The sequence below is a fragment of the Pseudophryne corroboree genome, chromosome 12, assembly GCF_028390025.1.
Source record: "Pseudophryne corroboree isolate aPseCor3 chromosome 12, aPseCor3.hap2, whole genome shotgun sequence".
In the NCBI taxonomy this organism is placed as follows: Eukaryota; Metazoa; Chordata; class Amphibia; order Anura; family Myobatrachidae; genus Pseudophryne; species Pseudophryne corroboree.
In genome coordinates, this window is record NC_086455.1 from 177,219,127 (window position 1) to 177,241,128 (window position 22,002).

General features: G+C 50.2%; 1 protein-coding gene across 5 annotated transcripts in view; it reads right to left on the reverse strand.

Annotated features, from left to right (window-relative positions):
- Window positions 1-22,002, reverse strand: part of BEGAIN (brain enriched guanylate kinase associated) — a 256,003-nt gene that overhangs the window by 147,895 nt on the left and 86,106 nt on the right. For 3 of the 5 annotated variants that reach the window (XM_063948638.1, XM_063948639.1, XM_063948636.1), the window contains one exon: window positions 14,342-14,503. In XM_063948638.1, the coding sequence (XP_063804708.1) occupies window positions 14,342-14,503 (162 nt within the window). Of the gene's footprint in view, window positions 1-14,341; window positions 14,504-15,036; window positions 15,183-22,002 lie in introns of all 5 variants that reach the window. The other 2 variants (XM_063948640.1, XM_063948637.1) reach the window with 2 other exon arrangements.

Consider the following 22,002-nt stretch of genomic DNA (forward strand, 5'->3'; position numbering starts at 1 on the left):
TTGCCGGGACAGTACAGCAAGTGTACATCATATTTCTGTAGTCTGATAAGCTCATGGGACAGTCATGTAATGATTTAGTCATGATAGCTACCGATGGCTTGTGGTCAGTTTCCACTGTAAATGTTTGACCATAAACAAACTGATGAAATCGCTCACATACATATGTGATCGCTAGAAGTTCTTTTTCTATCTGAGCATACCTTGTTTCAGCACTTGTCAGTGCTCTTGATGCATAGATGACTGGTTGCCATGTATCCTCATGTTCTTGTAACAGCACTGAGCCTAGGCGAAGCATCTGCTGAAATTCTTATTCTTGTCATAGGCGCCAGGTGTTTATTAATGTTTAAAAATGTAATTTTAAATGTGTGCCGCAGTCCCGGACCTCTCCGGAGACCGCGGCAGTGAGGGCAGCCCCCGACGCGCTGAGCAGAGTGTGCGCGCCGGGGGAGAGGGGAACCGCTGCAGCCGGGAGGTCAGCTCCAGCTGCAGCCATCGGGTGTGCGCCGCCGGAGTCCGGGAGCTCCGCTCCCGGCAGCGGTGAGCACAGCCCCCCGGCGCACTGAGCTGTGTGTGCGCCGGGGGGAGAAGGGTGAGCCGCTGCTGGTGGGAGCCCAGCTCCCACTGCAGCGCGCTCCGTGGTTGCCGCTGCTGGGGGGCCGGGAGCTCTGCTCCCGGCGCCTCAGCCCATCGGAGGTGGTCAGCCGCGGCAGCCGGAACGAACGTCCCGGGCTGCTGGGCGGAAAGGGGGGGTGCGCCACAGCCCGGCTCCCCGCCGGATGCTGCCGCGAGGGCACCAGATTTCAGCGCCGCATACAGGGGACCGGGCTAGCCGGCCCCCTGCGCGGCGAGGCCACCAGAGTGCGCCGCTCATGGGGGACCGGGCTAGCCGGCTCCCTAGCGGCGGGGGGATGAGTAGGTTGGTGAGTGCTGGGGTCCGGGAGCTACGCTCCCGGCACCTCAGCGCTGCAAAGGACCCAGAGCCACGGCGGCCAGGACAAGTGTCCCGGGCCGCCGGGCTTCGGATCAGGGGGGTGTGCCGCTCCGTGCGGGGAGGCTACAAAAATGAATGCCGCTCTGGGGGGGCAGGGAGCGCCAGCTCCCTGGACCCCAGAGGCAGGCAGGCAGGCAGGCTGGAGGATGGGGGAAGCCAGCCCCATACCTCCAGCGCTGAGAGAGAGAGCCCTAGCAGCCAGGCTGCAGGGCTAGGGGAGCCCAGCGCTGAGCGCTGGGCACAGTACTTAAAGGGGAATGTACAGTGTGTTTTAAATTAAATGTATTTAAAGGTAAATGCACTTACTTGGTTGTGTGTCCCAGGAGGGGGGAATCCATGGCTGATGGATTCTCCCAGACCTTTTCCCCAAAAACGGAATACTTTCCCATCCAGCCTCACACTTGAAAGGGGCATTGGGAGAGAGAGAAGAAGCTCAGCTTTGAAACAAGCTGAGTGGTTTTCTGGAGCTCCATGTAGATCACCCGTGGTGGCCCGGAAACCTGGACCGGGGAGCTAGGCTGCCCAGATCTGGAGCCCAAATCCAGGCTGCAGGCAGTGGGCTAGGTCCCGGGCAGGTTTCTGGAAGTCAGTTTTAGGAGGGAAAACTTCCCCCAGCCTAGACTGAACGGCACCGGGGCGTATCCTGATCCTCCAGGATGGGACAGTCAAAGGAGAACGACCACTCCCCACTGTCCATAGAGAACAATGTTAGCTGTGCATGTGACCAAGGCATGCACAGCTCATGGGTAAACATTGATTGGTTGTACACCACAGGGCGGGCTTACCCCCTGTGGTAATGTGTATTGGAGTAGGATAAAAGGAGGGCAGTTGGCCCATGGAAATTGTATTGTACCATATTTATTCTGCTGAAACATCTGATTGTGTGCTGTTGCCCCTAGCAATAGGGAGGAGCCTTTTTAAAGGTTATTATTGAACAAATAAACATCATTGCCTCAAGAAGATTGCTTCATCTTGTGACCTACAGGGTTATGCCAAACCTAGCCCTGTCCTCCGGCTGTCCAGGGAAGCACCTAACGTCTCCAAGTTCCGCCTTCCGCCAGCTACCGGTAGAGGCCTAGCAAGTGGCTAGTGGGGATTCGTCAACACCACACAGGTGTGGTAAGGCAGTGCGTCGGCACATACAGAGCAGAACCGTGGTTCCAAACGCCACGGCAGGTTAGGAGTTTGGTGGTGGCAGCATAAACCTGCCCACAACGTAGTGGGTGGAGTCAGTAACAGGCGGTTACTGACGGTAAGCGGGAATCTCCTATGTGGTCAGGCCTCGTGTGACTTGACCTTCCATTCTGTGCGCAGCCGACGGGACGCAAAAGCGGCGAGTGCTTTCGTATGGGACCGTCCTGTCACACACGCCAAATTCACATTTGTCCTTATTCAGCTTTAGATTCACTTCCTTGACAAGTTCTATTACTTGTCTCAATCTAGAATAATGTTCTTCCTTTGTAGATCCCCAGACAATAATGTCATCCATCATTGTTTCAACACCTGGAATATGTTCAAAAATCATGTGTATCCTTTTGTGATATACTTCTGGAGCAGACAAGGGGGGTAATTCAGACCTGATCGTAGCAGAAAATTTGTCAGCAGTTGGGCAAAACCATGTGCACTGCAGGGGGGGCAGATGTAATATGTGCAGAGAGGTAGATTTGGGTGGGCAGTGTTCAAACTAAAATCCAACTTGCAGTGTGAAAATATAGCAGCCAGTATTTACCCTGCACAGAAACAATATAACCCACCCAAATCTAACTCTCTCTGCAAATGTTATAGCTGCCCCCCCCCCCCCCCCCCTTGCAGTGCACATGGTTTTGCACAATTGCTAACAAACTTGCTGCTGCGATCAGGTCTGAATTACCCCCAAAATTCCATATAGTAGTCGAAGAAATCTGTATCAACCTTCTGGTGTATTGAATGTACAAAGCTTTGGGCTGGCCTCATCTAGCTTTATTTGCCAGAATCCTGAAGATGTATCCAAAACCATTTTGCCCCCGCAAATTGCGACATGATTTCATCTCTGGTTGGTAGTTTGAAATGTTCTCGTTTAATAGCTTTGTATAAATCTCTGGGGTCCAGAAATATTCTGAGTTGTCCATTTTTCTTGTCAACAATTACTAAGGAGCTTATTCATTCAGTAGGCTCATCAACTTTCTGTATCACACCCAAGGCTTACATGCGGTTTAACTCTTGTTTTAGTTTTTTTCTCAGTGCAAACGGCTTTTCTACAGGGGTGTATCACTGAAGAAACTTGCGTGTCTGTATTTATTTTATTCTCTCCAGGCAAACAACTTAGACCTTCAAACACGTCCCTGTATTCTGTAAACATCTATTTACAGTCATCTTCTACTTGTGATGTCACCATATTCTGCCCCTCATCAAACTAAAAACCATTATAAATGTCCAGAGTATCCTCTCCTATCACATGGAGGAAAATGGATGCCTTAGTTTTGTCGGCCTCTGTATCAGCTCCACATGCAGCAAGATATATATTAAACCTTTGCTTAAATCTTTTCCAGTTCTCAGAGAAGTTACCAGACATCAGCACGCCTGTTGGAGGAGACAGTTTATCCATGGTTACTCGCTTTGTGAAGAGAGAAGCACACGGCAGGCTTTGCAGACACTGTGTCACACTCTGAGCACTTGCAGTCCAAGTAAAACTTCTTCTGACACCATGTTTTGTTCATATGCTTGTAATTCCAATCATTAGGACACAGAGACAAGTGAGTTCACTGCTGTGATTTTTTATTGCATTACCAACTCCAGACACACTGGACCCCCACTTCCAGCATTCCCTCTGGTCCTAGGGACCATCACTAAAGATTTAGGCTTGCACATATTAGTAAGGGAGTGTCTACAAACATTAAGCATTCTAATGCAATAACATCACAGAGACTGAGCCTCATCTGTCATACTCTAGTTTACTCTAAAGTTTTGACTATAAAAATGATTAGAATATCAATATTTCCTTTGTAAATTAGAAATATCACCTTTAAATAATTCTAATATTTTTTTTTTAGTCAAAACTCAGCCAATGTGCAGATATGAGCTGGAAAACCTGGGCTGTCAGGGAGAGAGCAGAGATGAGACAGCTATGAGCTGGGGATACAGGGAGTGTCAGTGAGAGAGCAGAGGTGAGGCAGCTGTGAGCTGGGGTACAGGGAGTGTCAGGGAGAGAGCAGAGGTGAGGCAGCTGTGAGCTGGGAATACAGGGAGTGTCAGGGAGAGAGCAGAGGTGAGGCAGCTGTGAGCTGGGGTTACAGGGAGTGTCAGGGAGAGAGCAGGGGTTAGGCGGCTGTGAGCTGGGGATACAGGGAATGTCAGGGAGAGAGCAGAGGTGAGGCGGCTGTGAGCTGGGGATTCAGGGAGAGGGCAGAGGTGAGGCAGCTGTGAGCTGGGGATACAGGGAGTGTCAGGGAGAGAGCAGAGGTGAGGCAGCTGTGAGCTGGGGATACAGGGAGTGTCAGGGAGAGAGCAGGGGTGAGGCAGCTGTGAGCTGGGGATACAGGGAGTGTCAGGGAGAGGGCAGAGGTGAGGCAGCTGTGAGCTGGGAATACCGGGAGTGTCAGGGAGAGAGCAGAGGTGATGAAGCTGTGAGCTGGGGATACAGGGAGTGTCAGGGAGAGAGAAGAGGTGAGGCAGCTGTGAGTTGGGAATACAGGAAGTGTCAGGGAGAGAGCTGAGGTGAGGCAGCTGTGAGCTGGGGATACAGGGAGTGTCAGGGAGAGAGCAGAGGTGAGGCAGCTGTGAGCTGGAGATACAGGGAGTGTCAGGGAGAGAGCAGAGGTGAGGCAGCTGTGAGCTGGGGATACAGGAAGTGTCAGGGAGAGAGAAGAGGTGAGGCAGCTGTGAGCTGGGGATACAGGGAGTGTCAGGGAGAGAGCAGAGGTGAGGCAGCTGTGAGCTGGGGATACAGGGAGTGTCGGGGAGAGAGCAGAGGTGAGGCAGCTGTGAGCTGGGAATACAGGGAGTGTCAGGGAGAGAGCAGAGGTGAGGCAGCTGTGAGCTAGGGATACAGGAAGTGTCAGGGAGAGAGCAGAGGTGAGGCAGCTGTGAGCTGGGAATACAGGGAGTGTCAGGGAGAGAGCAGAGGTGAGGCAGCTGTGAGCTGGGAATACAGGGAGTGTCAGGGAGAGAGCAGAGGTGAGGCAGCTGTGAGCAGTAGATACTGGGAGTGTCAGGGAGAGAGCAGAGGTGAGGCAGCTGTGAGCTGGGGATACAGGGAGTGTCAGGGAGAGAGCAGAGGTGAGGCAGCTGTGAGCTGGGGATACAGGGAGTGTCAGGGAGAGGGCAGAGGTGAGGCAGCTGTGAGCTGGGAATACCGGGAGTGTCAGGGAGAGGGCAGAGGTGAGGCAGCTGTGAGCTGGGGATACAGGGAGTGTCAGGGAGAGGGCAGAGGTGAGGCAGCTGTGAGCTGGGGATACAGGGAGTGTCAGGGAGAGAGCAGAGGTGAGGCAGCTGTGAGCTGGGGATACAGGGAGTGTCAGGGAGAGAGCAGAGGTGAGGCAGCTGTGAGCTGGGGATACAGGGAGTGTCAGGGAGAGGGCAGAGGTGAGGCAGCTGTGAGCTGGGAATACCGGGAGTGTCAGGGAGAGAGCAGAGGTGAGGCAGCTGTGAGCTGGGGATACAGGGAGTGTCAGGGAGAGAGCAGAGGTGAGGCAGCTGTGAGCTGGGGATACAGGGAGTGTCAGGGAGAGGGCAGAGGTGAGGCAGCTGTGAGCTGGGAATACCGGGAGTGTCAGGGAGAGAGCAGAGGTGATGAAGCTGTGAGCTGGGGATACAGGGAGTGTCAGGGAGAGAGCAGAGGTGAGGCAGCTGTGAGCTGGGGATACAGGGAGTGTCGGGGAGAGAGCAGAGGTGAGGCAGCTGTGAGCTGGGAATACAGGGAGTGTCAGGGAGAGAGCAGAGGTGAGGCAGCTGTGAGCTGGGGATACAGGAAGTGTCAGGGAGAGAGCAGAGGTGAGGCAGCTGTGAGCTGGGAATACAGGGAGTGTCAGGGAGAGAGCAGAGGTGAGGCAGCTGTGAGCTGTAGATACTGGGAGTGTCAGGGAGAGAGCAGAGGTGAGGCAGCTGTGAGCTGGGGATATAGGGAGTGTCAGGGAGAGAGCAGAGGTGAGGCAGTTGTGAGCTGGGGATACAGGGAGTGTCAGGGAGAGGGCAGAGGTGATGAAGCTGTGAGCTGGGGATACAGGGAGTGTCAGGGAGAGGGCAGAGGTGAGGCAGCTGTGAGCTGGGGATACAGGGAGTGTCAGGGAGAGGGCAGAGGTGAGGCAGCTGTGAGCTGGGAATACCGGGAGTGTCAGGGAGAGAGCAGAGGTGATGAAGCTGTGAGCTGGGGATACAGGGAGTGTCAGGGAGAGGGCAGAGGTGATGAATCTGTGAGCTGGGGATACAGGGAGTGTCAGGGAGAGAGCAGAGGTGAGGCAGCTGTGAGCTGGGGATACAGGGAGTGTCGGGGAGAGAGCAGAGGTGAGGCTGCTGTGAGCTGGGAATACAGGGAGTGTCAGGGAGAGAGCAGAGGTGAGGCAGCTGTGAGCTGGGGATACAGGAAGTGTCAGGGAGAGAGCAGAGGTGAGGCAGCTGTGAGCTGGGAATACAGGGAGTGTCAGGGAGAGAGCAGAGGTGAGGCAGCTGTGAGCTGTAGATACTGGGAGTGTCAGGGAGAGAGCAGAGGTGAGGCAGCTGTGAGCTGGGGATACAGGGAGTGTCAGGGAGAGAGCAGAGGTGAGGCAGCTGTGAGCTGGGGATATAGGGAGTGTCAGGGAGAGAGCAGAGGTGAGGCAGCTGTGAGCTGGGGATACAGGGAGTGTCAGGGAGAGGGCAGAGGTGATGAAGCTGTGAGCTGGGGATACAGGGAGTGTCAGGGAGAGGGCAGAGGTGAGGCAGCTGTGAGCTGGGAATACCGGGAGTGTCAGGGAGAGAGCAGAGGTGAGGCAGCTGTGAGCTGGGGATACAGGGAGAGAGCAGAGGTGAGGCAGCTGTGAGCTGGGAATACAGGAAGTGTCAGGGAGAGAGCAGAGGTGAGGCAGCTGTGAGCTGGGGATACAGGGAGTGTCAGGGAGAGAGAAGAGGTGATGAAGCTGTGAGCTGGGGATACAGGAAGTGTCAGAGAGAGAACAGAGGTGAGGCAGCTGTGAGCTGGGAATACAGGGAGTGTCAGGGAGAGAGAAGAGGTGATGAAGCTGTGAGCTGGGGATACAGGGAGTGTCAGGGAGAGGGCAGAGGTGATGAAGCTGTGAGCTGGGGATACAGGGAGTGTCAGGGAGAGAGCAGAGGTGAGGCAGCTGTGAGCTGGGAATACAGTGTGTGTCAGGGAGAGAGCAGAGGTGATGAAGCTGTGAGCTGGGGATACAGGGAGTGTCAGGGAGAGAGCAGAGGTGAGGCAGCCAGAGCCGGCCATAGGTATAGGCAAACTAGGCAATTGCCTAGGGCATTTGATATGCCTAGGGGCATCAGCAGCTTCTGCTGATTAAAATGATATGCGGCATGCCTATATTCTGTGTGTAGCATTAATATGCAGATACAGCCACAGTCTCACACAGTATATAGGCATGCCGCATATAATTTTAATCAGTAGAAGCTGCTTGTGCATCCTAGCCACATAGCAATGCAAATAAGATGCATTTTCATAAAAAAGGTGCCCGACGTTAGCATTGAGGCAAGATTTATGAGGACACATCTGTATCCAGGCAGAAGCAGAGGTCACAGTGTTAGTGGAAGTGTGAGTGCTGTGTGCGGGTGGGTTGGTTGTGCAGTAGTGTTCAGAATATGCGTAAGGAGCATTATGTGTGTCATGTAAAAATGCATTAATAATGTGCAACATATGTGTAAGGGGCACTATGTGTGTCATTATGTGTATAAGGGCATTAATAATGTGCAGCATATGTGTAACGGTACTACTGTATGTGTGTCATTATGTGTATAGGGGCACTAATAATGTGCAGCAAATGTGTAGGGGTCACTATGTGTGTCATTATGTGTATAAGGGCATTAATAATGTGCGGCATATGTGTAACAGGGTAGTACTGTATGTGTGTCATTATGTGTATAGGGGCACTAATAATGTGCAGCAAATGTGTAGGGGTCACTATGTGTGTCATTATGTGTATAAGGGCATTAATAATATGCGGCATATGTGTAAGGGACATTATGTGTAAAAAGGCATTAATAAAGGTGGTCATAATGTGTAAGGCGCATTATGTTTATAAGGACATTAAAAATATGTCTATTATGTGTAAGGGGCATTACTGTGTGGAATTATGTGTATAAATGCATTACTAATGTGTGCCATTATGTGTATAAGGTGCTCTACTATGTGGCGTTGCGTATAGAAAGGGCACTACTGTGTCGTCTAATGTAAATAAAGAGCAATAGGGTCTGGTTTAATGTGAATAAGGAGCAATTCAGTGTGATGTAATGTGAATAAGGGGCTCTACTGTGAGGAGTAACATGTATAAGGTAAAGTAATACTACTGTGGGATGTAATATGAATTATGGACACTATCGCATGATCAAATGTGAATAAAGTTGCAGTACTGTGTGGCGTAATTGGAATTGAGGTTACTATTGTGTGGCCATGCCCCTTGCCAGCAAAAACACACCCCTTTTTGGGCTGTGCGCCAAATGTGCGAACTGTTCCTATTTAAAATATAGGGGTTACAAACACCAAAATAAGGACTGCTATGGGTGAGGGGTGATGGTGCTGGGAAAGAGGTGCAAGTTCAGAGGCGGAACCAGTGGTTGTGCTAGGGGGCACCAGCCAAAATCTTGCCTAGGGCATCATATTGGTTAGGGCCGGCTCTGGAGGCAGCTGTGAGCTGGGAATACAGTGTGTGTCAGGGAGAGAGCAGAGGTGATGAAGCTGTGAGCTGGGGATACAGGGAGTGTCAGGGAGAGGGCAGAGGTGAGGCAGCTGTGAGCTGGGGATACAGGGAGTGTCAGGGAGAGGGCAGAGGTGATGAAGCTGTGAGCTGGGAATACAGGGAGAGTCAGGGAGAGGGCAGAGGTGATGAAGCTGTGAGCTGGGGATACAGGGAGTGTCAGGGAGAGGGCAGAGGTGATGAAGCTGTGAGCTGGGGATACAGGGAGTGTCAGGGAGAGGGCAGAGGTGAGGCAGCTGTGAGCTGGGGATACAGAGAGTGTCAGGGAGAGAGCAGAGGTGAGGCAGCTGTGAGCTGGGGATACAGGGACTGTCAGGGAGAGAGCAGAGGTGAGGTAGCTGAGAGCTGGGGATACAGGGAGTGTCAGGGAGAGGGCAGAGGTGAGGCAGCTGTGAGCTGGGAATACAGGGAGTGTCAGGGAGAGGGCAGAGGTGAGGCAGCTGTGAGCTGGGGATACAGGGAGTGTCAGGGAGAGCAGAGGTGAGGCAGCTGTGAGCTGGGGATACAGGGAGTGTCAGGGAGAGAGCAGAGGTGAGGCAGCTGTGAGCTGGGAATACAGGGAGTGTCAGGGAGAGGGCAGAGGTGAGGCAGCTGTGAGCTGGGGATACAGGGAGTGTCAGGGAGAGAGCAGAGGTGAGGCAGCTGTGAGCTGGGGATACAGGGAGTGTCAGGGAGAGAGCAGAGGTGAGGCAGCTGTGAGCTGGGGATACAGGGAGTGTCAGGGAGAGGGCAGAGGTGAGTCTCTTCTCATGAATGTTGCAAAGAGCAACTGTTTTATGTTACAAACATATAGAAAGCTATCTGCCAATCACTGTATGTTTAAAATTGTCACTGGATCCCATTGTACAAATTGCATAAAATATAAACTATAGTATAGCATAGGACGCCTGGCCTATTAGGACGCTGCAGTGGCTAGTGTATGAAGTGGCTAGTTATCAAGTGGCAGCTAAAATCAATAGCAGTGTTATACCTGTGTTACACCAAAGGAAAACAGAAGGCAAACAAACAAAATAACAGAAAGACTGCATTACAACCTAAAAACTCTGGAACTTATTGTGGTCTCTCCTCACCTCTAACATGAGAACACCAGGACCAGGCTCACCACCTCTCTGGCTGAGAACTTCAAGTCTGCCCCTGGGCCTAACCATCAAGATGAACAGGGAACTGTGGGGGCACAGCACCAGGACCAGGCTCAGCAGGGACATCCCCATTGCTTCTGAGTATGCCCCCCACATTCTCCTACCCACCCGTACTATGATCTTACCTAAATAATGTTATCCCAATGTTACTTCGCCCCACCGTGTGTTTTCCTGTAATGTGTACCGCCACTGATTGCCACCTTTCCATAGTGCCCTACATGCAGGGTACATCATACTACTACATAAGCATCAGTTTTCCCATATATGAACTTGGCCCTTGTATGGCTCACCTCCCACAGTGTAACCTTCAAAGTGCACCCAACATGGCTGCCCCATATGGTACACTTGTGGATGGGATGAAAAATACATAGGCCTGATGGTTTTGATGGAACCCTACTCTGAACTGTAGGACTCTGAAATCACCCCCATTTTGTGTCATCTCTTCTAGGGGTGGACTATTCCACCCTGGGTAATCCTACGCTGAGCGCCCAAGATGGCTGCCGCACCTGGTACCTTGTGAGGGTGGAATACACAACCCTTGGAAGTTATTACCCAAAATGCCTACACCAATCCTGCATTATGCTTTCTGTGGGCTTAAGGTTTTCTTTTATGTCTGTGTGGCTTACTATTGTTGTATCACTCAAATCCTCTGTATCATGTGCATTGTTTTTGAGGTCTGTAAAGCGCCTTGAGTCCTGTTGGAGAAAGAGCGCTATATAAATAAAATTATTATTATTATTATAACCTGTATTTGCAAAGAGTTTTAATATGCTCAAGTTTCTTTTTCATCCACTAGGGGTCACTGGAGTACTCTTGGGATATCGTCGAGGCGTAAGCAGGGATAGGCACATTTAAATATTTAAATTAGTATCCCTCCTCCCCCTCCATACTCCCAAAATGCCTCAGTGTTTTTTTGTGCCTACCAGGGAAGGAACGTTCTGGACTCAGCTCCAGACTGTACAACTTTTTTAAAAAAATTTCAAAGCACAGCCTTTGCCAGCTTACTGAGAAGTGTGGGACCGGGACAGTGTGTGCTATTAAATGCAGTAAAGCCTTGTTGGTGCTTACATGAGAGGCACCGCCATAGACATTAATCAGCGTTAGCTGATTTCAGCCATGACTGCAGGAGCAGGTCGGTGCTTATTGAGAAGCCCTGTCAGAGCCTCCAGACCCCGGCAGACGGTAAGGAGCAGGCGGTCAGCTCATGTTTCCGCCACTGTATGTGGCTATTTTTTTACTATGGGCAGCTTGTAGCGGTCGGTCACCTTATGCTGCCGACGCGCCATGTGTTGGAGGATACAGTTGTATTTTCTGTTGTAACACTGCCCTGCACCCTGTCACAGCTCCAGATCCCCGCTGCTGTAGTAGGTAAGTCGATGGTCAGTTCACGCTGCTGCCAGTGATTCTTCTCCCCAGCTCTCACAGCTAGCCGGGGCTTCCTGTGCTTGGCAGGGAAGCATCGCGGCTCACTAAACTGTGTAACAATAAGCGGTGGGGGAGATATAATGGCGGCCCCAGTCCACCGAGTTCCCTCAGGTATAGGGGGAGGCAGCAAGGGACAGTGTGTTTTCTGTGTTTACATATGTTTTAGATGTTGGCATAGTAAAACACAGGCTATTAAGCCTATGAGCATATATGCATTTATTATATCTGGGTTTATATAAAAAAAAAGCACATGGTGTGAACGCCAATTTATAATGACTTCCTGCTTCTTCCGGCAGGAATTGGGTGTCAGTACTACAACACACGGCCACTGGAGGGGCAGGGGTGTTAGTAGGTTTTTCAGTGAAGCACAAACGTTAACAGAACTTAGTTGTACCAGGGTGTGGTGCACTCGGTTTTATACAACACTTCAGTTATGTTTTGAGTCATGAGGAGTTTTGTTTCACTGTATTACTGTCTATTACTGTATTAACCCTAACCCTAATATGTAATTCTCCATTGTTCATCCTCTCTCGCTCCTGTTTGGCTCAGCAAAAAAACACCGAGGCATCTTGGGAGTATGGAGGAGGAGGAGGGTTACTAATTTAAATATTTATGTGTGCCTATCCCTTCTAATGCACCGTCCATATCCAAGAGTTCTCCAGTGCCCCCTGTGGGTTCAAAGAAAAGGATTTATCTGGTAAGTACCAAAATCCTATTTTCCTGTGCATATTTATACACTGGGATGAGGTCAATTTACCTACAATCAAAATACCGACGATCAAAATACCGAGAACCATTGAGCATCGGTCAAAATACTGACATTCAAAATGTCGACAGGTCAAAAAGTCGACATGAGATTTTCATGATTTTTTCATGGAAACTGACTTGTACCATCCCAGTGGACCTGGACGGGAATATAATAGTGTGCTGAGCGCAGAGAGCCATGTCAAGGAAAGCGATACACTTATACGTTGTCCATGTCAACATATGTCGACATACACAACAAAAAATAAACCTGTATCGACTTTTTGACCTGTCGACATTTTAAATGTCAGTATTTTGAACTTGTTGGTATTTTAAATGTCGATATTTTGACCATTGGGATTTTGATTGTAGGTATTTCATTCTAAGAGCGGGATGTATTAGTATACATCGCCGCCCCTCACATCGATGTTAATCGCATATGTACTAACATATGTGATTAACATCGCAATTCGGTGACGGAGGCCCCCCGCGATACCTGTGCGGTGGTCTGCGGGGTTCTCTTTCACATCCCTGGGCTCTCCACACTCCCCCCAGGCTGGAAAGCAGCAACAGGCTGCCCCCGGCGCCTCCTCCTCCCCCCTGCAGCCAGAAGGACCTCCGGCTGCATTGCTAGGGGGAGGAGGAGACTACCTTCCGGGCAGTGACGTGCGGTGAGGTCACAGGTTGGGGAGGCACTGGCAGCTAACAATCCCCCCCCCCCCCGAGAAAAAAAAAAAAAGTGTGGTCCCCCGATACATCAATAAAACCAGCACTAGGCAGAACCAGCCAGGGGGAGTAATGCCATAGCAGGGGAGACACTCAGTGTGGGGTCCCCCTGCCATAACATTAATCATCCCCCCAGCCAGTCAGCCCAGGGTTGGAATTCCTCGGAAAGTGGGAACACCAAAAAATAAAAATGGGGTCCCCCCTCCCGAGCAATAACCAGCACTGGGCTGATAGCCCAGTGCTATGCCCCGCACCTCTGGTGGCGGTGGGTGCGGGGTTCATTGCGTGTTAATATTGTTCTTTACAGGTGGCCTACAGGTCCCAGCAAGCCAGCCCCAGCATGCTGGCACTTGGAGAACCACAAGTGCCAGCATGCCCGGACATAAAGGGCCCGCTGGCACCTGTAGTCCACCTGTAAAGAAAATATTAAAATAAAACACCACACGGTCTTAAAAATAAGTTTTATTAAACTGGATCTTCACCTGGGGGTGGCGGCCTTTAAGCCCTTTTGCGTGGCCGCCGCCTTCCCAGGGCTTCCTGCGTCTTCACCTGGGGGGGGCGCCACCTCCCCAGGGCTTCCAGCGTCTTCACCTGGTGGGTGGCGGCTGCTAAGCTCTTTTGCATAGCCGCCGCCCATCCAGGACGTCCGGCGTCTTCTTTCTTCAGGAGCTCTTCACAGCTCCTCCTCCGCCGTCGGACTGACGCTCCTCTGCCTCGCGCTGACTTATATAAGTCAGCCGGAGGGGGCGGGGTGATGACGCGGCGAGCCGTGATTGGCTCGCGGCGGCCATCTTGAATTTCAAAAATGACGTTGAGGCGCCATTTTTGAAACTGGTACCGCTCCGCTGCCAAACTCTGCAGGCTAAAGGTAAACCTCCGCCGCCCGCACCGCCGCCGCAACCCGCCGCCCGCTCCACCGCCGCCCGCACCACCGCCGCATCCCGCCGCCCGCACCACCGCCGCATCCAGCCGCCCGCACCTCCTCCGCCAGCGTCGCCCACACAGTGATTGACCGCGGATCCAGTCACTGGATCCGCTGGCCAATCACTGTGGCCTCACTGACAGGGACGTGCTTTCATAGGTTGAAAGCACGTCCCTGTATGAAAGCGGCACCACTAATGATGCCGCTTTCCCATATATTTTCAGCCGGGGGATTGCACGTATGAAAATGCGATAAAACCCCCAAAAACATTTTCCCTTTAGTACATCCTGCCCTAAACCCCTATACACCACATACTGAGTTTTCAAATGACAGTAACAATGGGTGTGGGCCGACGCCTTCAAGCAAGATCTGTAGTGACGGTTATGTAATTATACCATCAGCGACCTATGCAGCGTCAGCTAATTGCTGTACAGTGGAGGTGCCATTAACATTCCCCAGGGAATACATAAATGTAAAGGACATTGTGATGAGATAATACACTAACCGCCTCAGCTTCTCCGTCACTTTCTCCAGCTCCTCCTGAGCTCGCCTCAGCTCCGTTTCCAGGTACTGCCTGGTGTTGTCAAACTCGCTTTCCATCATCTCCAGTTTGTGGGTGGTGAACGACAGGCGCTTGTGCAATTCTTCCTTCTGGTCTTGCAAGCTGCTAAAAGAAGACATTTGCAGCTATCTGTGATCCTCAGCAATCCAAACTGATAAGCCTGCAAAGCCAAATCCCACTCCCCTGTAATGTTCATAGATGATCCTAAGCGAGAGCCAGCACATTATGTGTGATGAAGATGAAGATGAAGCATCGGTTTATATCCTTTATGCTAGCTGACACATTTCTAGTGTTGCATGTGCAGAAGACAAATAATAACACAAAACCACAACCTGCGATAGTACATACACTGCAGACACAATGATATCAGCCCAGCAAGGCCACCCCTGAACTTAATGTCTGACTGGAAAGAATTGGCTTTTATTGATGCGTTATATAAATGTGTCTCTCACAACTCCCATCCTCCAGATATGCTGCACAGTCTGATGCTCGTCTATTCCATACTCTTATCTGGAGATGTGCCACAAGCATTATATAATCCATAACAATCTTCTTATCCCTCTGCTAAATAACCACAAAAGAGACAAGTGCCCCAGGGAAAGGACAATATGCAGCAAAAGCTCTAAATAACTTCTTACCAGCAAATAGTGGCAGCGATTTCAATGGCCATTTAGAGTCAGGAATTCATTTACCCGGGTGTGTTACACTGATATGACACGCTCATTACTTTGATGATAATCCCTTCCACTGATTGGCCAGCGTAATACACTACCAAAATCTCTGCCTGGAAAGTTCCCAAGGGAGGAAGAAAATGAAAAAGAAGAAAAAGAGGTGAAGAATGAAGATGATGATTGAGAAAATGGGAAATATGAAATACAATTTGTCCTCATACTTTGTTTCTGCGTATAGTAGCATTTAACAGCAGTACAGCTATACGCAAGTAATGCGCTATGCCATGCTTAGTCACAGCCGCTGGCACCCCATAGAAGTGTGTGTGATATAAAATTTTCACTTTTGACGGCAGATAAGAACCACTTGGCCCATCTAGTCTGCCCTATATTTTACCATATTTTTACCTTAAACCTTATTTGATCCATATTTCTTTGTAAGGATATCCTTATGTCTATCCCATGCATGTTTACATTGCTCTACTGTCTTACCCTCTACCACCTCTGATGGGAGGCTGTTCCACTTGTCCACTACTCTTTCTGTGAGGTAATGTTTCCTCATATTCCCCCTGAACCTCCCCCCTCCAGTCTAAGTGCATGTCCTCATGGTCTAATACTTCTCTCCCTGTGAGGAACGTCTCCCCCTGTACCGTGGTGATACCCCTGATATATTTGACAGTCTCTCTCATGTCCTCGTGGTCTAATACTTCTCTCCCTGTGAGGAATGTCTCCTCCTGTACCATGGTGATACCCCTGATATATGTGACAGTCTCTATCATGTCCTCGTGTCCTATTACTTCTCTCCCTGTGAGGAATGTCTCCCCCCTGTACCGTGGTGACACCCCTGATATATGTGACAGTCTCTATCATGTCCTCGTGTCCTATTACTTCTCTCCCTGTGAGGAATGTCTCCTCCTGTACCGTGGTGATACCCCTGATATATGTGACAGTCTCTATCATGTCCTCGTGTCCTATTACTTCTCTCCCTGTGAGGAATGTCTCCCCCTGTACCGTGGTGATACCCCTGATATATGTGACAGTCTCTATCATGTCCTCGTGTCCTATTACTTCTCTCCCTGTGAGGAATGTCTCTCCCTGTACCGTGGTGATACCCCTGATATATGTGACAGTCTCTATCATGTCCTCGTGTCCTAATACTTCTCTCCCTGTGAGGAATGTCTCCTCCTGTACCGTGGTGACACCCCTGATATATGTGACAGTCTCTATCATGTCCTCGTGTCCTATTACTTCTCTCCCTGTGAGGAATGTATCCTCCTGTACCGTGGTGATACCCCTGATATATGTGACAGTCTCTATCATGTCCTCGTGTCCTATTACTTCTCTCCCTGTGAGGAATGTCTCTCCCTGTACCGTGGTGATACCCCTGATATATGTGACAGTCTCTATCATGTCCTTATGTCCTATTACTTCTCTCCCTGTGAGGAATGTCTCCCCCTGTACCGTGGTGATACCCCTGATATATGTGACAGTCTCTGTCATGTCCTCGTGTCCTAATACTTCTCTCCCTGTGAGGAATGTCTCCTCCTGTACCGTGGTGATACCCCTGATATATGTGACAGTCTCTCTCATGTCCTCGTGTCCTATTACTTCTCTCCCTGTGAGGAATGTCGCCTCCCTGTACCGTGGGTGATACCCCCGATATATGTGACAGTCTCTATCATGTCCTATTACTTCTCTCCCTGTGAGGAATGTCTCCTCCTGTACCGTGGTGATACCCCTGATATATGTGACAGTCTCTCTCATGTCCTCGTGTCCTATTACTTCTCTCCCTGTGAGGAATGTCTCCCCCTGTATCGTGGCGATACCCCTGATATATGCGACAGTCTCTCTCATGTCCTCGTGGTCTAATACTTCTCTCCCTGTGAGGAATGTCACCCCCTGTACCGTGGTGATACCCCTGATATATGTGACAGTCTCTCTCATGTCCTCGTGTCCTATTACTTCTCTCCCTGTGAGGAATGTCTCCCCCTGTATAGTGGTGATACCCCTGATATATGTGACAGTCTCTCTCATGTCCTCGTGTTCTAATACTTCTCTCCCTGTGAGGAATGTCTCCCCCCTGTACCGTGGTGATACCCCTGATATATGTGATAGTCTCTCTCATGTCCTCGTGTCCTATTACTTCTCTCCCTGTGAGGAATGTCTCCTCCTGTACCGTGGTGATACCCCTGATATATGTGACAGTCTCTCTCATGTCCTCGTGTCCTATTACTTCTCTCCCTGTGAGGAATGTCTCCCCCTGTACCGTGGTGATACCCCTGATATATGTGACAGTCTCTCTCATGTCCTCGTGTCCTATTACTTCTCTCCCTGTGAGGAATGTCTCCCCCTGTACCGTGGTGATACCCCTGATATATGTGACAGTCTCTATCATGTCCTCGTGTCCTATTACTTCTCTCCCTGTGAGGAATGTCTCCCCCTGTACAGTGGTGATACCCCTGATATATGTGACAGTCTCTATCATGTCCTCGTGTCCTATTACTTCTCTCCCTGTGAGGAATGGCTCCCCCCTGTACCGTGGTGATACCCCTGATATATGTGACAGTCTCTATCATGTCCTCGTGGTCTAATACTTCTCTCCCTGTGAGGAATGTCTCCTCCTGTACCATGGTGATACCCCTGATATATGTGACAGTCTCTATCATGTCCTCGTGGTCTAATACTTCTCTCCCTGTGAGGAATGTCTCCCCCTGTACCGTGGTGATACCCCTGATATATGTGACAGTCTCTATCATGTCCTCGTGGTCTAATACTTCTCTCCCTGTGAGGAATGTCTCCTCCTGTACCATGGTGATACCCCTGATATATGTGACAGTCTCTATCATGTCCTCGTGTCCTATTACTTCTCTCCCTGTGAGGAATGTCTCCTCCTGTACCGTGGTGATACCCCTGATATATGTGACAGTCTCTCTCATGTCCTCGTGGTCTAATACTTCTCTCCCTGTGAGGAATGTCTCCTCCTGTACCGTGGTGATACCCCTGATATATGTGACAGTCTCTCTCATGTCCTCGTGTCCTATTACTTCTCTCCCTGTGAGGAATGTCTCCCCCTGTACCGTGGTGATACCCCTGATATATGTGACAGTCTCTATCATGTCCTCATGTCCTATTACTTCTCTCCCTGTGAGGAATGTCTCCCCCTGTACCGTTGTGATACCCCTGATATATGTGACAGTCTCTGTCATGTCCTCGTGTCCTATTACTTCTCTCCCTGTGAGGAATGTCTCCTCCCTGTACCGTGGTGATACCCCTGATATATGTGACAGTCTCTATCATGTCCTATTACTTCTCTCCCTGTGAGGAATGTCTCCTCCTGTACCGTGGTGATACCCCTGATATATGTGACAGTCTCTCTCATGTCCTCGTGTCCTATTACTTCTCTCCCTGTGAGGAATGTCTCCCCCTGTACAGTGGTGATACCCCTGATATATGTGACAGTCTCTATCATGTCCTATTACTTCTCTCCCTGTGAGGAATGTCTCCTCCTGTACCGTGGTGATACCCCTGATATATGTGACAGTCTCTCTCATGTCCTCGTGTCCTATTACTTCTCTCCCTGTGAGGAATGTCTCCCCCTGTATCGTGGTGATACCCCTGATATATGCGACAGTCTCTATCATGTCCTCGTGGTCTAATACTTCTCTCCCTGTGAGGAATGTCACCCCCTGTACCGTGGTGATACCCCTGATATATGTGACAGTCTCTCTCATGTCCTCGTGTCCTATTACTTCTCTCCCTGTGAGGAATGTCTCCCCCTGTACAGTGGTGATACCCCTGATATATGTGACAGTCTCTATCATGTCCTCGTGTCCTATTACTTCTCTCCCTGTGAGGAATGGCTCCCCCCTGTACCGTGGTGATACCCCTGATATATGTGACAGTCTCTATCATGTCCTCGTGGTCTAATACTTCTCTCCCTGTGAGGAATGTCTCCTCCTGTACCATGGTGATACCCCCTGATATATGTGACAGTCTCTATCATGTCCTCGTGGTCTAATACTTCTCTCCCTGTGAGGAATGTCTCCCCCTGTACCGTGGTGATACCCCTGATATATGTGACAGTCTCTATCATGTCCTCGTGGTCTATTACTTCTCTCCCTGTGAGGAATGTCTCCTCCTGTACCGTGGTGATACCCCTGATATATGTGACAGTCTCTATCATGTCCTCGTGTCCTATTACTTCTCTCCCTGTGAGGAATGTCTCCTCCTGTACCGTGGTGATACCCCTGATATATGTGACAGTCTCTCTCATGTCCTCGTGTCCTATTACTTCTCTCCCTGTGAGGAATGTCTCCTCCCTGTACCGTGGTGATACCCCTGATATATGTGACAGTCTCTATCATGTCCTATTACTTCTCTCCCTGTGAGGAATGTCTCCTCCTGTACCGTGGTGATACCCCTGATATATGTGACAGTCTCTCTCATGTCCTCGTGTCCTATTACTTCTCTCCCTGTGAGGAATGTCTCCCCCTGTACAGTGGTGATACCCCTGATATATGTGACAGTCTCTCTCATGTCCTCGTGTCCTATTACTTCTCTCCCTGTGAGGAATGTCTCCCCCTGTACCGTTGTGATACCCCTGATATATGTGACAGTCTCTATCATGTCCTCATGTCCTATTACTTCTCTCCCTGTGAGGAATGTCTCCCCCTGTACCGTTGTGATACCCCTGATATATGTGACAGTCTCTGTCATGTCCTCGTGTCCTAAGACTTCTCTCCCTGTGAGGAATGTCTCCTCCTGTACCGTGGTGATACCCCTGATATATGTGACAGTCTCTCTCATGTCCTCGTGTCCTATTACTTCTCTCCCTGTGAGGAATGTCTCCTCCCTGTACCGTGGTGATACCCCTGATATATGTGACAGTCTCTATCATGTCCTATTACTTCTCTCCCTGTGAGGAATGTCTCCTCCTGTACCGTGGTGATACCCCTGATATATGTGACAGTCTCTCTCATGTCCTCGTGTCCTATTACTTCTCTCCCTGTGAGGAATGTCTCCCCCTGTACAGTGGTGATACCCCTGATATATGTGACAGTCTCTCTCATGTCCTCGTGTCCTATTACTTCTCTCCCTGTGAGGAATGTCTCCCCCTGTACCGTTGTGATACCCCTGATATATGTGACAGTCTCTATCATGTCCTCATGTCCTATTACTTCTCTCCCTGTGAGGAATGTCTCCCCCTGTACCGTTGTGATACCCCTGATATATGTGACAGTCTCTGTCATGTCCTCGTGTCCTAAGACTTCTCTCCCTGTGAGGAATGTCTCCTCCTGTACCGTGGTGATACCCCTGATATATGTGACAGTCTCTCTCATGTCCTCGTGTCCTATTACTTCTCTCCCTGTGAGGAATGTCTCCTCCCTGTACCGTGGTGATACCCCTGATATATGTGACAGTCTCTATCATGTCCTATTACTTCTCTCCCTGTGAGGAATGTCTCCTCCTGTACCGTGGTGATACCCCTGATATATGTGACAGTCTCTCTCATGTCCTCGTGTCCTATTACTTCTCTCCCTGTGAGGAATGTCTCCCCCTGTACCGTGGTGATACCCCTGATATATGCGACAGTCTCTATCATGTCCTCGTGGTCTAATACTTCTCTCCCTGTGAGGAATGTCACCCCCTGTACCGTGGTGATACCCCTGATATATGTGACAGTCTCTCTCATGTCCTCGTGTCCTATTACTTCTCTCCCTGTGAGGAATGTCTCCTCCTGTACCGTGGTGATACCCCTGATATATGTGACAGTCTCTATCATGTCCTCGTGGTCTAATACTTCTCTCCCTGTGAGGAATGTCACCCCCTGTACCGTGGTGATACCCCTGATATATGTGACAGTCTCTCTCATGTCCTCGTGTCCTATTACTTCTCTCCCTGTGAGGAATGTCTCCCCCTGTATAGTGGTGATACCCCTGATATATGTGACACTCTCTCTCATGTCCTCGTGTTCTAATACTTCTCTACCTGTGAGGAATGTCTCCCCCCTGTACCGTGGTGATACCCCTGATATATGTGACAGTCTCATGTCCTCGTGTCCTATTACTTCTCTCCCTGTGAGGAATGTCTCCCCCTGTACAGTGGTGATACCCCTGATATATGTGACAGTCTCTCTCATGTCCTCGTGGTCTAATACTTCTCTCCCTGTGAGGAATGTCTCCTCCTGTACCGTGGTGATACCCCTGATATATGTGACAGTCTCTATCATGTCCTCGTGTCCTATTACTTCTCTCCCGGAGAGGAATGTCTCCCCCTGTGCCGTGGTGATACCCCTGATATATGTGACAGACTCTATCATGTCCTCGTGTCCTATTACTTCTCTCCCTGTGAGGAATGTCTCCTCCTGTACCGTGGTGATACCCCTGATATATGTGACAGTCTCTATCATGTCCTCGTGGTCTAATACTTCTCTCCCTGTGAGGAATGTCTCCTCCTGTACCGTGGTGATACCCCTGATATATGTGAGAGTCTCTCTCATGTCCTTGTGGTCTAATACTTCTCTCCCTGTGAGGAATGTCTCCTCCTGTACCGTGGTGATACCCCTGATATATGTGACAGTCTCTCTCATGTCCTCGTGGTCTAATACTTCTCTCCCTGTGAGGTATGTCTCCTCCTGTACCGTGGTGATACCCCTGATATATGTGACAGTCTCTCTCATGTCCTTGTGGTGTAATACTTCTCTCCCTGTGAGGAATGTCTCCCCCCTGTACCGTGGTGATACCCCTGATATATGTGACAGTCTCTCTCATGTCCTCGTGTCCTAATACTTCTCTCCCTGTGAGGAATGTCTCCTCCTGTACCGTGGTGATACCCCTGATATATGTGACAGTCTCTATCATATCCTCGTGTCCTATTACTTCTCTCCCTGTGAGGAATGTCTCCCCCCCTGTACCGTGGTGATACCCCTGATATATG